Below are 13,950 nucleotides of genomic sequence, written 5' to 3'. Positions count from 1 at the left end.
GCATTAATCTAATTTAATCAGACTAGAAAATTAATTCACAGTGACTCAGCACTATACTAGTGTTGCAGAAGGCACCCATACACATAGTACTTGAGTATATATGTCGATAAAATAACTCAATCTGCAATCTGAAAAGTAACTAAAGTTGTCAAACTAATTTGCCACAGTCCAATATTTGCCTCGTGTAGTGGAGAGGAAGTTTAAAGTAGCAGAAGATGGAAATACTCTGGTAAAGTACAAGTATTTCAAAATTGTACATAAGTACGGTACTTGGGTAAATGTACTTAGTTACATGTTATCACTGCATGATAGAAAAACTTTGCATTTAAATTGACACTTTACATGTTATGAAGCTGATGGCCATTTAACATGTAATTTAAATATATATAGGGACTCCAAGAAACAATTTGTAGTTACATATATTAATCACTTTTCACTGGCCACTTTTTATTGGCCATGTCTCTCTTAGTTGTCTATATGGGCCTTAAGAGGATTTGTTATTGAGATATTTAATGCTACTGGGCTGTTTGCACGGAGCCCCTTTAAAGTTGATGTTTTAGACATAGTAAAACAGCACAAGTATGACCAAAACAAAAAGGATAACACTGGCATAATCGTTTATTTTGAACAGATACACAAGATAATCTGAGAGGAAAGAGCCTTTTGTTCTGAGCACTTTTCAGAACTAGGGTTTTCACTATTAGAAGTGAAAGAATGTAAGTCCATACCTCAGAAACCAACAACAACAGAAGCATGCAGGCTCTCGCCTATGGATTCTGAATTGAAGAAGAAGAAGAAAGGGTTTTTGAATTCTGCTTCCTCTCTTTGAAGGGCCACATCCCCTGTCACAGTTGGACCATTTCTAACATTACACATGTCTGCAAGTTTCAACAATGATTCTTTACACACACACACACACACACAAAAATCCAGTCGTTGTTTTGTTTGGAGCCCCAGTCATGTAACAGCCAGAAGGGAGTGGCGTCTCGGGGGTGGAATTTCACTTCCTGTATCTCTCAGGTGAGTCACCTGGCCGATGTCGTCGACTGCTCGGACTTCACTCGACATCACACGAGCGGTTTGCTTGTGAAAGTTTCGGGCCCGTGAAAGATCAGACCCGCCTGAAGAGGAGGTTTTTGTTGAAGCGTTTCTTGATGCACGACAGGAAGTCAGGAGGTTTACTTCTTTTTTTTCTTTTTTTTTTTAAATCGAACTGAGACTTCTGTGAGGAGGTCGTTTCTCCACTCTGCGGCCTAAACTCTCCTGGAAGAAGTCGCCTTTTTGAAATAATACGCGTCATTTTTTAAATTATTATTATTCTCTGGTGACTTCTCCGTCGTGATAAGGTGATCTGACTTTATTTAAAAATATATATTTTTATATTTGGACTTAAAAAAAAGTATGAAACTATTGCTCAAAGGACAATTGGGAGCGTTTGCGCTCCTGCTGCTGGGGTTTCTTCTGGACTCCGCTTGTGGCCAGGTGACCGGCCAGGAGTGCTTCGCCCAGTTCAAGAAAGGTCGGGATGATTTCGTTCTCGATGTCGACGAGTCTGTGAAAGACGGAGCGACTTACATCTCGTCGCCGAAACTGGATCGACACAGGGACTGCGTGAGCGCCTGCTGCAAGGAGCCGAAGTGCAATGTCGCTGTCATGGAGAAAGAAGACGAAGAGGAAGGCTCGGTCAAGTCCTGCTTTCTGTTTGACTGTCTGTACAAGAAGAAATACGTGTGTCGCTTCGTCAGGAAGAAAGGATACATGAGCGAGTTTCTGGACACCGTCTATGACGGTTATCTTCAGGTGGCTGCCCCCCCAGGTAAGTCCTGACCTCAAACAAACGAATCCTGAGAAAGACATTTGTATTTGATCAAATTGCTCCAGTAGAGATGATCACTCTAGGGGCCCCCTTATCTGTGGGATCACTGAGATTAGTCATAGTTTTGATTGTGTTTCAGGAGAAGTGGATAATCGTGTTTTGCAGATATAGGATTATGAAAAGGTATGAAGGATGAAAACAGCCATTGTTAGGCTGCATTCTTTTTTTGGGACAACATCTGTTGAGCTAAATGTAATTTCTCCCACCACTGGCCCACTTTTTTAAAACCAAGGTTGTATGCCAACATACCAAATTTAATCAGGGGAAATTGAAATGTGAGTACTTAAGTAGGCTAATGTCTTTTCAGTGGTTTATGTGAGGCCCCTGAATTAGGGCAGAAAGCTTCAATTCAGCGTGTTGACACACGTCAGGCCATCAAGGACTGCAGTTCAGGTTTCTCTTTCCACCTCTGCCTCTTCAGGTGTTCCACCTGGATCTGTAATACTAGCTCACCCAAGCACAATTTACTGTACATGTGATAAACACTGATTTCGTGGTCTCTCTCCAGCCGTGTCTGACCGCCCACCCACTGCCAACGGAGGCCAGGACCTGGTGGTCCAGCCTGGGGAGACCGTGACTCTGAACGGCATCACCAGCTCGGATGACCAGCGGGTTGTGTCCTACCTGTGGAATATGCTCACCGTGTACCCTCACGCCGTCATTGAGGTGAGTAGAGAGGCTTCTGAGAGTCGATTTTTTTGGGGAACATTAGAAAAAAATAAATACTTGAACTACTATTAATCTTGCATCTCAAAATGTCCGCTTGTGTATCTGTGCCTGTTGCTTTGTTGAAACTCCCCCATCAAGAAATCACTGTCTTTCCTTTTGCCTTGCAGAAAACCAACTTTGAAGACCAGATTATCGTATCCAATCTTACATCTGGAGTGTACAAGTTCCAGCTGACCGTCACAGACAACAGCGGCCAGTCAGACTCCACCAAGGTCACCGTCCTGGTTCTTACCCCCGAGCAGTCTGAGCGTGAGTATGGGGAAGTGATATTTTTTTTAGAGTTGCACAAAATCTGAGTGTGTAAATTGAACCTCAGAACTGTGTGCCTCTGTTTCGGTAGTTTCTCTGGAAATAGAGACTCATGGGGGGCGGTTGGCATGAGAAGAGGTTGAGTTTCATCTGTAAACATGAGTCATACGTCACTGTGTTTGTTGACAGTTGTCTTCGGCTTATTCAGAGTCACCTGCCATGTGTTTTAAATGTTGGGACACAGCAAAAGGAGCACAGTGCCTCTCTTTATCCTGGTCTATAAGTATTTTCTTGCATTCAAATCATTTAATGTTTTTCATTATCTAAATTTAAAGCACCAAATAGGCCTATCGGTTTCTGATCAAGGTGTGACTTGTGTTATGTCAGTTGTCCTGAATGGTTTTCGGGGGGGGGGGGACTCGACTCACTCATTGTTTGGCATTTGTCACAAACGAAGCCACTCTGCGTTAGTTGTGATCAAACCTGTCATGGCATGCCTGACTCATTCCTGGAGACTGAATGACGAAACAGCATAAAGATAGAGAGATAAAAGCTCACATTATTGGTCCTCAGTAGTCCTGAAGAAGTTGTTTCCTTGTGTTGCGACGTGGGTTTGTTAAAAGCTACGCATGGCGCCACGTGGGCTATCCCAGCCTCTTCTCTGGAAACAAAACACAAAGAAGCTCCAATGAGGCTCTCTCGGCATGGCACGTTTGGAGTTTTTCCCTGGTAAATGGAAGTGACTGCAGCTAGTGTGGTTCTAACAGCTCCCCTGCTCCCATCCCACTCCCTCCACCCCCGACTCAACGAAACCCGTCAGTCTGGTTTCTGCTTGAGTTACACAAACACGAACAGTCTGTGATCCTCTTGATCAAAAGTGATTTATGTTCTTATCGTTTCAAAGTTCTTTCTTTTTTCTGGTGGCTGTATTTGAAGGTTGTAGGTTGGTTTCCGTCTAAAGGACAAGAAAAAGGCTTTTAACCATTCTGTGGCTCGGTTACTTATTAACAGCTCGCGTCCTGGATAGTGTTTGGAATGTGCTTCGGCGGAGTGGAGTAGGCATGGTAGCAACTCTACATGTCAATGTTGCCGCATTTACACCACAATAATGAATGGATTGAGGAGCAGTTACAGCCATTGTGATGTGATCATGAGAACTTGGTAATGCAAGTGTAGCTTACAGTTTCTGCGTCTTGAAACGGCAGCGCTGTACATGAGCGTTTTGCTGATGCCCCGATTTCCTCCCTTCCTTCAACCTCAGTGTCTATTGAAACTCACCACATCCGGTTTTCTGTCACGTTTCTCTAGACAGAAGAACCTCTGTGTGTCATCGTACATGTGTCTGCGTACAAGACAGACAAAGTAGCAAGTAAGGACAAAGGACAAAAAGAATCCCACCGTATGTGGTGTGACATACAAGACAAAACTATTAATGGTTAGCCGGACTGGATTATAGAAGCAAAATGACAAGTGTTATATTGTCTCTGGTGAGATCATCTCAGACTCATTAGAACGGTACTTTCCAGCCTGTAGAGAGACGACTTCCGAGGGAGATTGTTGAGTACCATCGACAACTTTGATGATTTCTAACTGGATCGCACTAGCTAAACCATGTACATGACATCGCAGTGCGGGAAACAATCACATCAACATCACTAACTCTCAAACTTGCACTTCTCACAGTGGTGGATTCTCCCAAAAATGAAGAGATTGCCGCCAGTGGGACGCAACAGTTTTTTCAAATGTGATAAGCATTACCAGTGAGATCTAGTAGTGTAATGCTGGCATGAAATAACCACCGATTTTCCGCGATAGCCTTCAGTTATTCATTGTGAATGAAGTCTAATCCTTGGTTTCATGTCCCACCAGACCACTGTATGGCTCCGAAGAAGATTGGGCCATGTCGTGGTTCCTTCCCTCGCTGGCATTACAATGCTGCGTCAGAGACCTGCGAACAGTTCATTTTCGGGGGCTGCAGGGAGAACCTCAACAATTATCTCACCAGCGACGAGTGCACCAACGCCTGCGCCGGCTCAGGTATCTATGATCTGTGCCTTTACACATGAATTTTACTCTGGTGAATTAATCTTTGCCTCTCTCACAGCTACAGTAAATATGATGCTATAGCTAGGAGACCATTAGCTTAGCATAGCTGGGCAACTCGAGTCAGAGGGTGTAACAGTGACGGACTACCTTTTCACTTGGCCAGTGACTTAGTGGAGTCTCCACTAGTTGCATGCTGAACAATACATTTGACATTTAAACATGTTATCGTTAACATAATGATCCGATAGTAATACTGTTTTGTTTTGTCTTTCAGAGAAGGGTAGTAAATCAGGTCGAGGTCTTCCTATTCCTGACTCTCAAGGTAGGTGAATTCTGCTCTATGTTTTAAAGTCAACACAATTTTACTCCATTGTTGAAACATTTATCTCAGTCCATCTTCTTTTCAACAAGTGGAAAGTTGATAATGAAAATAAAAATGATCCTGTCTGTGGGTGACGTCAGGTCAGCAGCACATTCCTGTCCTGCCAGTTAAAGGTATATGCCTCCTACTGTTGGCATATGAGGAACACTTAAGAGCAAAGGCAACATGTGTATTTCCAGATTTTGTTAATTCTTGTATCATTTAATCTTTCTGTGATTTTGTTTCACAGATATGATTTAAGTCATTTATTGGTTTTCTGATCTTTGCCAACACCTTAGGGACATATCTGACTCTTAAGCTGCTGAATCTGCTAATTGCTCCAGTAATGTTCACCAGCTAGTCGTGGGATGCTAAACAGTCTTGCTATAAAGCTCAATAAGGCTGAGGGTAGCTGCTTAATGTGATATTTACCTGGAGGTTTATTAGTAGATCAACCCCTTTCACTGCGTCACATTTTTTTTTTTTTTTCCAAATGTTGATATTACGAAAATATCAACACAGCTGCTTTGAAGCAACAGTTCTCATGCAATATTAAGTGGCGATGTCGTCTGTGTTTGTGTGCCGCAGGAGAAAAATGCGGTGCTCCCTGTACAACAGAGCAGTTCACCTGCGATAATGGGTGCTGTTTGGATCCGGGCCTGGAGTGTGACTCAACGCCACAGTGTAGCGACAACTCCGATGAGCGGGAATGCGATAAGTGTAAGCAGCGACTGTGCAAATTAGGCTTCATTTTCATATTGGCTCATGGAGTTCTACCAGCAGACATGATATGACACTGATAGACTGTTTCCTCGAAAGACAAACTAACTTGAATTGTGTTCTGTGTGCCAAATAGTGGGCAACAATTTTCGTATTCTGATGCAGATTCCATTGGACGAACAGAAAGGTATTTCAACTTTTTCTTGGTGATTTGTGCCTATAAGTTTATCATGTTTTTTTTTTCAATTTGGACATGCTGTAAAAATAAAACTGTTTTACCCATAATTTCACTCCATCTGCTCCTTTACTGTGGTTCACAGTGCGCTGCACAGAGCTTCCTGACTCAGGACCCTGCAGAGACAGTATCACCAAGTGGTACTACGACCCTTATCAGAAGATGTGCTCTCGCTTCAACTATGGCGGATGCTCAGGAAATGATAACAGATTTGACAGTCAGGAGGCCTGTATGAAGGTTTGCCGCGGGGTAACAGGTGAGTTGTTAATAACGCTTGGTGAGCATTATGTATAAATGCATCCTGGTAAATCAACATACACCTAAAATAAAAATACACACTTTGAGAGGCCTCACCTCTCAAGATACATGAAGATGGTATCATTTTCCCAGTACTCATTGTCACACCAGTTCATCTGAATTTTTTTATTTTGTTGATGCAATGTTATTGTTTGGGTCGCCATTCTCATCTACCGCTCTCCACCCCATGCCTGCCCTTTCTACTGCCGCAGGCTGTTTTCTCACCAGCTGTCACCTGTGGTTACCCATGGGGGAGCAGCTGGAAACTCCGTGGACAGGGTGAAGTGCAAATGTTAACTCTCAGTTACTAATTTATCAGGAAGTTGCACTTCTTTGTTAGTGTTCAAAACTCATATAAAACTGCTACAACACTTTCTCTACAATGAGAAACTAGTACTTGAACTGCGTCAATCAGTGTTGAATGAGCAAATGACAACATGTACTGGGATTGGAGTCGCTTGTCCTGAGAAATCCGTAGAAAATTAAAACCAGCCTCTAAAACTAACTTCTGCAGGCATCTTTAAGTTCATTTTTCTGGTTTTATGGCCTGACTCTAAATGCAACCTAGCTTTACTCTATGACTGCTGGACACTTTGAGAGAAAACTTCCAATTTACACACACCTCAGTGCATCTGCCTGGAAAAACATGGCCACCCAAAGCCAAATGGTGTTGGTATGGCAATTCTCTGAAGGTCACACACAGCTTCACTGGTTAGCACATGTTAAAAAAGACAGGAGGTTAGTACCGCATGCTCACAAAGAGTGAAAATGGAACAAGAAACTACAATGTGGTTATAACATGTTTCACAATGCAAACACTGCACAAAGTAAAAATGTACAAAGTTAATTCTGCTCACTGGTTCCTGTTTGCACCACCGCATTGCTGTGACCTAAATGCAGCTATGGAGGTGGTGTTGCATTGTGTAATGTAATGTAGGCAGCAGGTTTTAGAAAAGTAATGAGAACAAAATAGTTGTTTAAGGAATAAAACTCTCCATCTTTGTTTCTGCTGCACTGAGTCTGATAATTATAAAAAAAAAAAAACTGTCCATCATAAGTTCAACAATGTAATAGACAAGGTTTATACTGGTGGAGTATTCTTTGAGAGAGGTGGTGTCAGTCTTCTTCACAGCTTGTTTCCGCTGCCCCCAAATGGCCAAAAACTGTTTTTGCAGGTGCAGTTTCCTACATAGAAAAGTCTAGATTTTATGTTTTACTTACAGTTATGAAACATTCTAACTATATCGTGTCTCTTTTGTTCATTTCAGAAAAGGACGTATTTACAAGAAATGAGAAACATGAGGCCTTTAAGGATGAAAAGCATACAAGTATGTACATTTTTGTGAATAATACACAGATGTAGTCTCCATCCCATCACCCATAAGTCACTAAGAGCCATTGTCAAGATATGCACCTTGGCCATTGCCATCATGGCAGTGGCTGACTCTGCCTAACTCACGGCTTATCCAAAAATGGGCAAAGAGGTTGATCCGAAGCGAGCTCCTTTACAGTTGTCAGGAATGGGGAAATTAGCCGTAGAAACCCCAACCAGCTTTAGTACCAGACAGTAAACGTTTATATTTCTGTTTCTGAGCCAGCCTTAAGTGACCATTCACTCTCAGTAACCTAGAGCAGCATTTTAATTTTGTGACAGTCTTTAATGTCGAGTCTATATATGATGACCAACCACCAAGTGAACTTTTGATAATGTATATTCATATATTTAACAGTGTTTCTAGCAATAGCTGCCATCCTGGGTCTAGCCGTCCTCATCCTGGTGGGCATCCTGCTGTACTGCCTCATGAAGGGAAGGAAGAAATCCTCACAACACCAGCGTGTGCTCGTCAACCCCCCTCCGGTCTCCTTTGAGGACAGAGAGCGTCTGGTCTACAACAGCACCACCAAGCCCATCTGATCACTCAGTCACTCACTTGTCGGAGCTTTGTCGTCCCACTGAACAAACTCGGATTGGTCAGAGGGGAAACCATGTCCGCTGACTAAGTTTGGAGGGGATCTGTTTTTAGTTTCTCCTGATGTGGATGTATTTTGTGAGGGTGATGTGTGCAGATAGCAGAATATCTTCTGCGGTGATGAAATGTGATGTCTAATGATTTGACTTTTAGCTTGTTTATAATGCATTGACCTGTTAAAATGTTGTGAGTTTGTGCTCAGGTTAAAAGGGAAGGATTTTCATTAGTGCAGTGGTAGATTACCATGAGACCAGGTAAATTTCCTTTTACGTTTTTGACTTTGTTCGTTTTGCCTAAATGATCCGATATTTGTCAATGAACAGCTCTTGTTAAAATAGAGCGTTTTAATGTCGGACCCTGAAGTCCACATTGGTCAGTGACTTCCAAGTGAGAGTCTAGATTCCCTTGTATGTTTTTAAAAACAAGCTCTGGTAATTTGTGTGGATGTCTTATGTTATACGGTGATCCCTTTAACTTCCTGTAATCCTGCCCCACCTCTTCTCTCTGTCAGATTTGTTTTTATCTTGTTCATTCATTGTTACACTGAATAACATACTTGCATAATGTACATAATCTTAGAGTTTTTAGAGTGATATTTTACATAAGGTTATTCTGCAGTGATTTGACATGAGTGTTGTTAGAGCAAGCATAGTGCACACATCAAATAATGATTATTGATACCTTTATAAAGCCGCCTTGTTGTTGAATATTCAACAATTTAAACTTTGTACATATGACCTGATATAGGTTTTTGAAACTTTGGCAGTATCGTGAAGTTTATACTAAATAAAAGAATTAACTCCAAAGATCTTGCCAACTCGTTTGTGGACCTGGTTGTGACTGACTGCTGCTCTGCTGGCTGCATGCATTAGAAATACCACATATGTTTTTTGCTGCACCAAGACGCGACAATCTGCACGATTCCATCTAGCATAATGTCAGTTCATGTCCATCCTTTGAATTTTAAGCAACACTATGTAACTCTTCATCCTCAGATAAAGAGCTTCAAGATCATTTTGATGATAGAGTGTCTTGTAATAGGGCGAATGGTGTCTCTGCCAGAGCCACTCCACCTCCCCATCACTTGTTTCTGCATTATGTAACTTCAGCGAGAGGGTGGGATCACAGTGTTACGAACGTGTCTACATGTTCTTGCGTAACAGCGTGTTTTTGTTTAGTCTTGAGAGATTAATTATCAAGACTGTGCATGTTCTTTTTTACTTACTTTTGGTGCTCTGACTCTTAAGTTTCCTTATATGGGAACAATAATCTTTTTCATATCTTGAAGGATAAGTACAGCCAAAATTACAATTTAGTCATTATCTACTTAACCCTTAAGGGTCAAAAGTCGGGTGAAATTTCATTTTCCCCAAAACATTTCTGGAGCTTCACAGCAAGACGTTGTGGCATTCTCTTAATCAACTAACGAAGATGGGGATGATGATTTCTGTCATACTTTTTATGAAAAGGGAAGTTTTTATATCTATCACAACCATCAATAGCGCTTAAGCAAGTATCCCTACCTCTTATTCATGATATGCATTCCTACATTAAACTTGTATGTGGTTCTTGTCCCCCTCCTCCAGTCACGTTGGGGATTCTGGTGTTTTTTAAAGGTTCATAGTTAATGACATTTTTCAGCAAATATCAATCAGATGAATATAAAAAGATGTCCTTCACTGGATCATTGGTAACGTCCAAGTTTCAGTGGTTCACCAGCTGACAGAGACAGAGGCACTGTCGTTTACTGCCGACAGATGGCGACATTGCTTCATTAGATTTAACTCAGCAGCATTGTGTAGTTAAAGTTAAATAAAACTGTGCTACAATAACTCTGTTTCTTTGCTTAATGCGTATTTGCCTTATTTAGAATCATTGTGATAGCGTACCTCTTGCTATTGCTATGTTTACACATAACTCATTCAAGCATGTTTACTCTATAATAACTCTGTAGACACACAACACAAGCTTAATTCTGACACTCACAGTATGCTGGACGACTCTTCTTAAGTCATCTAGCATATTGTTTTCTTCACAGCCCTATGGAGGCAGAGAGGGGGCTGCGCGAATGCCGAAAAGCGCCCCTCTCTATTTAATCAGCCAACCATAAATTAGCACCCACCCAATTGATTCACTGAAGCATCCTTTGTGGGTCGTCCACCCTCCCAGTCCACTGACCTAAGCGTCATAAAAGTAATTGGAAGGGTTACAATTTATTATGTTCTTTCTCAAGCCTGTCATTGGTTTGCATATATGTCCCACGAGTGAAGTGAAAGTACTTGGATGGGTATGAAGAACATACTGTTTGTTTGCCTCATTTCGAACGACGTCACACCGATAGAAACTGCAGACCTCTGCAGGCCAGATGTTCTGATGTGGGAACACCTCTCCCCAAACAAATACTTGCCTGTCAAAAACAGGCGGTCGTCGGTGACATTCACTTGCTCCTCGTAGATTATAGATCCTCCAGGCTGATGGCCTTCAACTGATAGTTTTCTTGTTTGTTTTTGTTTTGTTTTGTTTTGTTTTGTTTTTACCAACAAACGTAATATAAATGATTTTTTAAAAAGATGCAAACGACTTTAATCTTATCTGTCTACTTCAAGGTACCTATTTTTAATGAGATGTGAAGAAACAACAAAATACATCCATCCAGCATTATTCATTTACTAAAGAGGCCACGTAATGACAACTGTGCAGTAAAATACAAAGTTTTGAAAAAAAACCTAAAACATTTTCTATCTTGATAACCGAGAAACCAGATGAGATTCGCGTTATTGTCGCGTTCACTTGCGTTCATCAACAGTCGGTATATTTCCGACCGGTCGTGAACGCAGCGCCAGTTCTTCGACGCTCTTCAAAGATGCAGCAGTGGTTGGGAGTCGTGCTCAGTGCGAGCTCATGACCTGCGGTGGGATGTGTATGCGTGCGTGCCCCAGCGGCGTTTAACATGTGAAAAGGAAGAATACAACCAACGGAGTAACTTTGAGATTTTTCGTCAAGAAACTACGGAGGACAGAAGTCGTCGGACGGGAAAGAAGTTGGCGAATTCGGTACGTGAAGCGCTCTTGACAACTTTTCCAAACATGAGCTAACTCGGCGTTAGCTGTGATGCAGGCTGAATTCACTTTTACATGTCAGGAGGGTTTCTCCTGTGAGTCGATACTGAATGTTGTGTTTTTGAGTGCTGTTGGGAAACACAGCACATTTTTATTAGCTTTTGTCAGGAACGGTAAGAGCTGTAAAAAAAAAAAAAAAAAAAAGGCGAAAAGGCATATGTTTAACGTTACAATTGCTGATTTTCACCAAAAAACAAAACAAAACCCCAAAACAAAATAAATAAAAAAACAAACCGACTCAAAGGTCATTAAAAGTTCCAAAATATCTGAATGCGTGACTTTTTGCTAATGAATTCAATTCACTTCAGAGTTCTGTCTTTCGTGTATTACTTCAACACATCACTTATTACACATTGAGCTGAGCTCCATCGTCTTCGAAGATGCACTACCAACAGATACTACATACTTTTTTAAGTGCAGGTTTTGCTTCATACTGTGTAATTTTACAACCTCTAAAGTATAAGCCCCACAGCGTGCAGGAGTTTCAGTCAGATAAGAAATGTTTGTCTTTGGAACCAAACACTCTCAGTTGAATGAACTTTGATCAGCTGCTTCTCCCCTTTCTTTGTTGGAGATGAGGTTTTTCCACTCATGCATTCATGTCAGACTTGTGCGACAACTAACCTCCGCGCTGGAGTTGAATCATTTGCCATTTCCTCTTTCCCTGCATCCCATTCTCACCCCCTATGGTGCCCATACTTGGCCCCCAGCAAACCTAATTGTTTCTTGTCTAATGAGCACCCCAGTGAGACACAGTCAGGCTTTAAATGCAGGCTGTTCATAGGTCAATGACTTTCCCGAACCAGCTGTTGATGAAGAATGGGACACGATCAATCAGTTACCAGTGAAAAGTTCTATTTTCTTCTCCTTTTGACCTCACTTGACCTTTCAGACAATAACGTCTCAAATTGATTTCAGATAAATGTTGCCTGAATGCGATAAACAGCACCTTCTTCCAGGTGGTCCAGACAGGAAACTGCCCAAGTGTATCTTGGACTTCAGACTTGGCTCCTTATTCCTTCTTCCCGAGTCTTGGTATGCTGCAGCTGTGATAAAATCACCAGAGCTGCAGAATGCAAGGGAGGTTTCATCTGAGGAGACCATATAACTTTAAAAAGCAGCGTCTGGGCTTTCCATCAGCCACTTTCTTTATTCTTTAGTGGTTCAGTGCTTACTTGATGCTGCTAAGGGTAGACTTGGATCTCATGAGACTACGGAGCTTTTCAAAGTTGTAGCTAGGATTACACTGTGAGAGTGAAAGGTCGACTCTAAACGGGACCTGACATCTTTGTTTTTGTTTGAAAGTGAGAGCGTACGCCATCGGTGATTTAACATTACAGACTCCCAAGGGAGGTCTGGCGCTGCATTTTTGCTGTTATAATGTTGACAAGCCCATATGAAGCACCAAGAGCTGTCTGCCTTCAGATGGGGTCTAATGCACCTTGAAATGTGCACACTCCCATTCTATTTGAAAACTAGACATCTAATTTTACCCAGCAGCCCTGCACTGTCCCCTCCAGACCCCATTGATTGGAGGAGTACTAAATGGACAACTACATCTATTTTTTATAATGTTAAAGGAACTGTAAGTCTTCACTTGTCATTCTCAATTTAAGATGGCACTTGCAACCTCACTTGCCAGGTATGCATTGTGTGGATAAAGGTCATTTGTTGGGAGGTGAAAATTGCTATTTCTCCTTTTTCAGCACAGCATGGAACGATTATTATCCCATTAAGGGCTATTTTGGCCGGGGTATGGGTGCACCATATGGCCGAAAACTCTTCTCAGTGCCCTGTGGGTGTTCGTTTGGATGGATCACTTATCGCCACATCTAAGCAGCATGCTCCAAAATGCAGTGGACTAAAATAAAGGCTCGTGTGTCTGTGGGAATCTATGGGTTTTGGCAGCGCTATTGTGGAAGCTGTGGATTTGATTGAGATGAAGCTAGAGCGTGAGGGTTGATTGTTTTCCCCAGTGAATGAAAAGCTGTTAGTCTCTCAGGGCCTGTGTGTCAGGGGACAAACTGCAGGAGTAATGTGGGAAAGAGGGCACTCGCAAAAAGGCCTGTTTTTCAGGGGGTATTTTCTGCCGGAGTAGACAGGGGTAGAGGGTGAGAGAGAGGTCTTGCAAGATAAACATGCGACCAGTGCTGAAATAATAAAGACTCTTCTGTCTCTGTTAGCCTGTAAGACCTTGGACCTCTGCATGCTGTTCCAGGTTTGATTTTTATTTGTTGTGAACGTAAACATCCGTCCTGACTGATGGTGTCTCATAAGGACCCCCGCACCACAGCGTCTGACTAGACACTTCCCAGGGGGCTTATGTCATTCTTCCAGAATCGATGAAT

At 42.1% G+C, this 13,950-nt stretch overlaps 2 protein-coding genes across 4 annotated transcripts in view; both read left to right on the top strand.

Moving 5' to 3' along the window:
• The first annotated feature begins 849 nt into the window (after positions 1-849).
• On the top strand, positions 850-9,289 carry spint1a (serine peptidase inhibitor, Kunitz type 1 a). Its single transcript, XM_037072232.1, has 10 exons — positions 850-1,816; positions 2,385-2,542; positions 2,713-2,854; positions 4,724-4,891; positions 5,175-5,222; positions 5,850-5,981; positions 6,118-6,168; positions 6,302-6,472; positions 7,782-7,841; positions 8,244-9,289. The coding sequence occupies exons 1-10, from the start codon at positions 1,402-1,404 to the stop codon at positions 8,426-8,428; spliced, it is 1,530 nt and encodes a 509-aa protein (XP_036928127.1). The 5' UTR covers positions 850-1,401; the 3' UTR covers positions 8,429-9,289.
• A 1,889-nt stretch (positions 9,290-11,178) lies between these two features.
• LOC119004625 (pleckstrin homology domain-containing family G member 3) overlaps positions 11,179-13,950 on the top strand; it is a 31,397-nt gene continuing 28,625 nt past the window's right edge. Inside the window, exon 1 of one of the 3 annotated variants that reach the window (XM_037071721.1) lies at positions 11,179-11,536. The gene's annotated coding sequence lies outside the window, so the exon portion shown is untranslated. The remainder of the gene's footprint in view (positions 11,537-13,950) is intronic. The other 2 variants (XM_037071722.1, XM_037071723.1) reach the window with 2 other exon arrangements.

This window comes from Acanthopagrus latus, chromosome 16, assembly GCF_904848185.1.
Source record: "Acanthopagrus latus isolate v.2019 chromosome 16, fAcaLat1.1, whole genome shotgun sequence".
In the NCBI taxonomy this organism is placed as follows: domain Eukaryota; kingdom Metazoa; phylum Chordata; class Actinopteri; order Spariformes; family Sparidae; genus Acanthopagrus; species Acanthopagrus latus.
This window is presented reverse-complemented; position numbering and strand designations above follow the sequence as displayed.

Bases quoted from the DNA above. Each gene is read 5' to 3' on its own strand.
- spint1a (XM_037072232.1), top strand. From the start codon at position 1,402: ATGAAACTATTGCTCAAAGGACAATTGGGAGCGTTTGCGCTCCTGCTG. The intron at 2,543-2,712 runs GTGAGTAGAGAG...TTTGCCTTGCAG, and splicing joins ACCCTCACGCCGTCATTGAG to AAAACCAACTTTGAAGACCA. The intron at 5,223-5,849 runs GTAGGTGAATTC...TGTGTGCCGCAG, and splicing joins TCCTATTCCTGACTCTCAAG to GAGAAAAATGCGGTGCTCCC.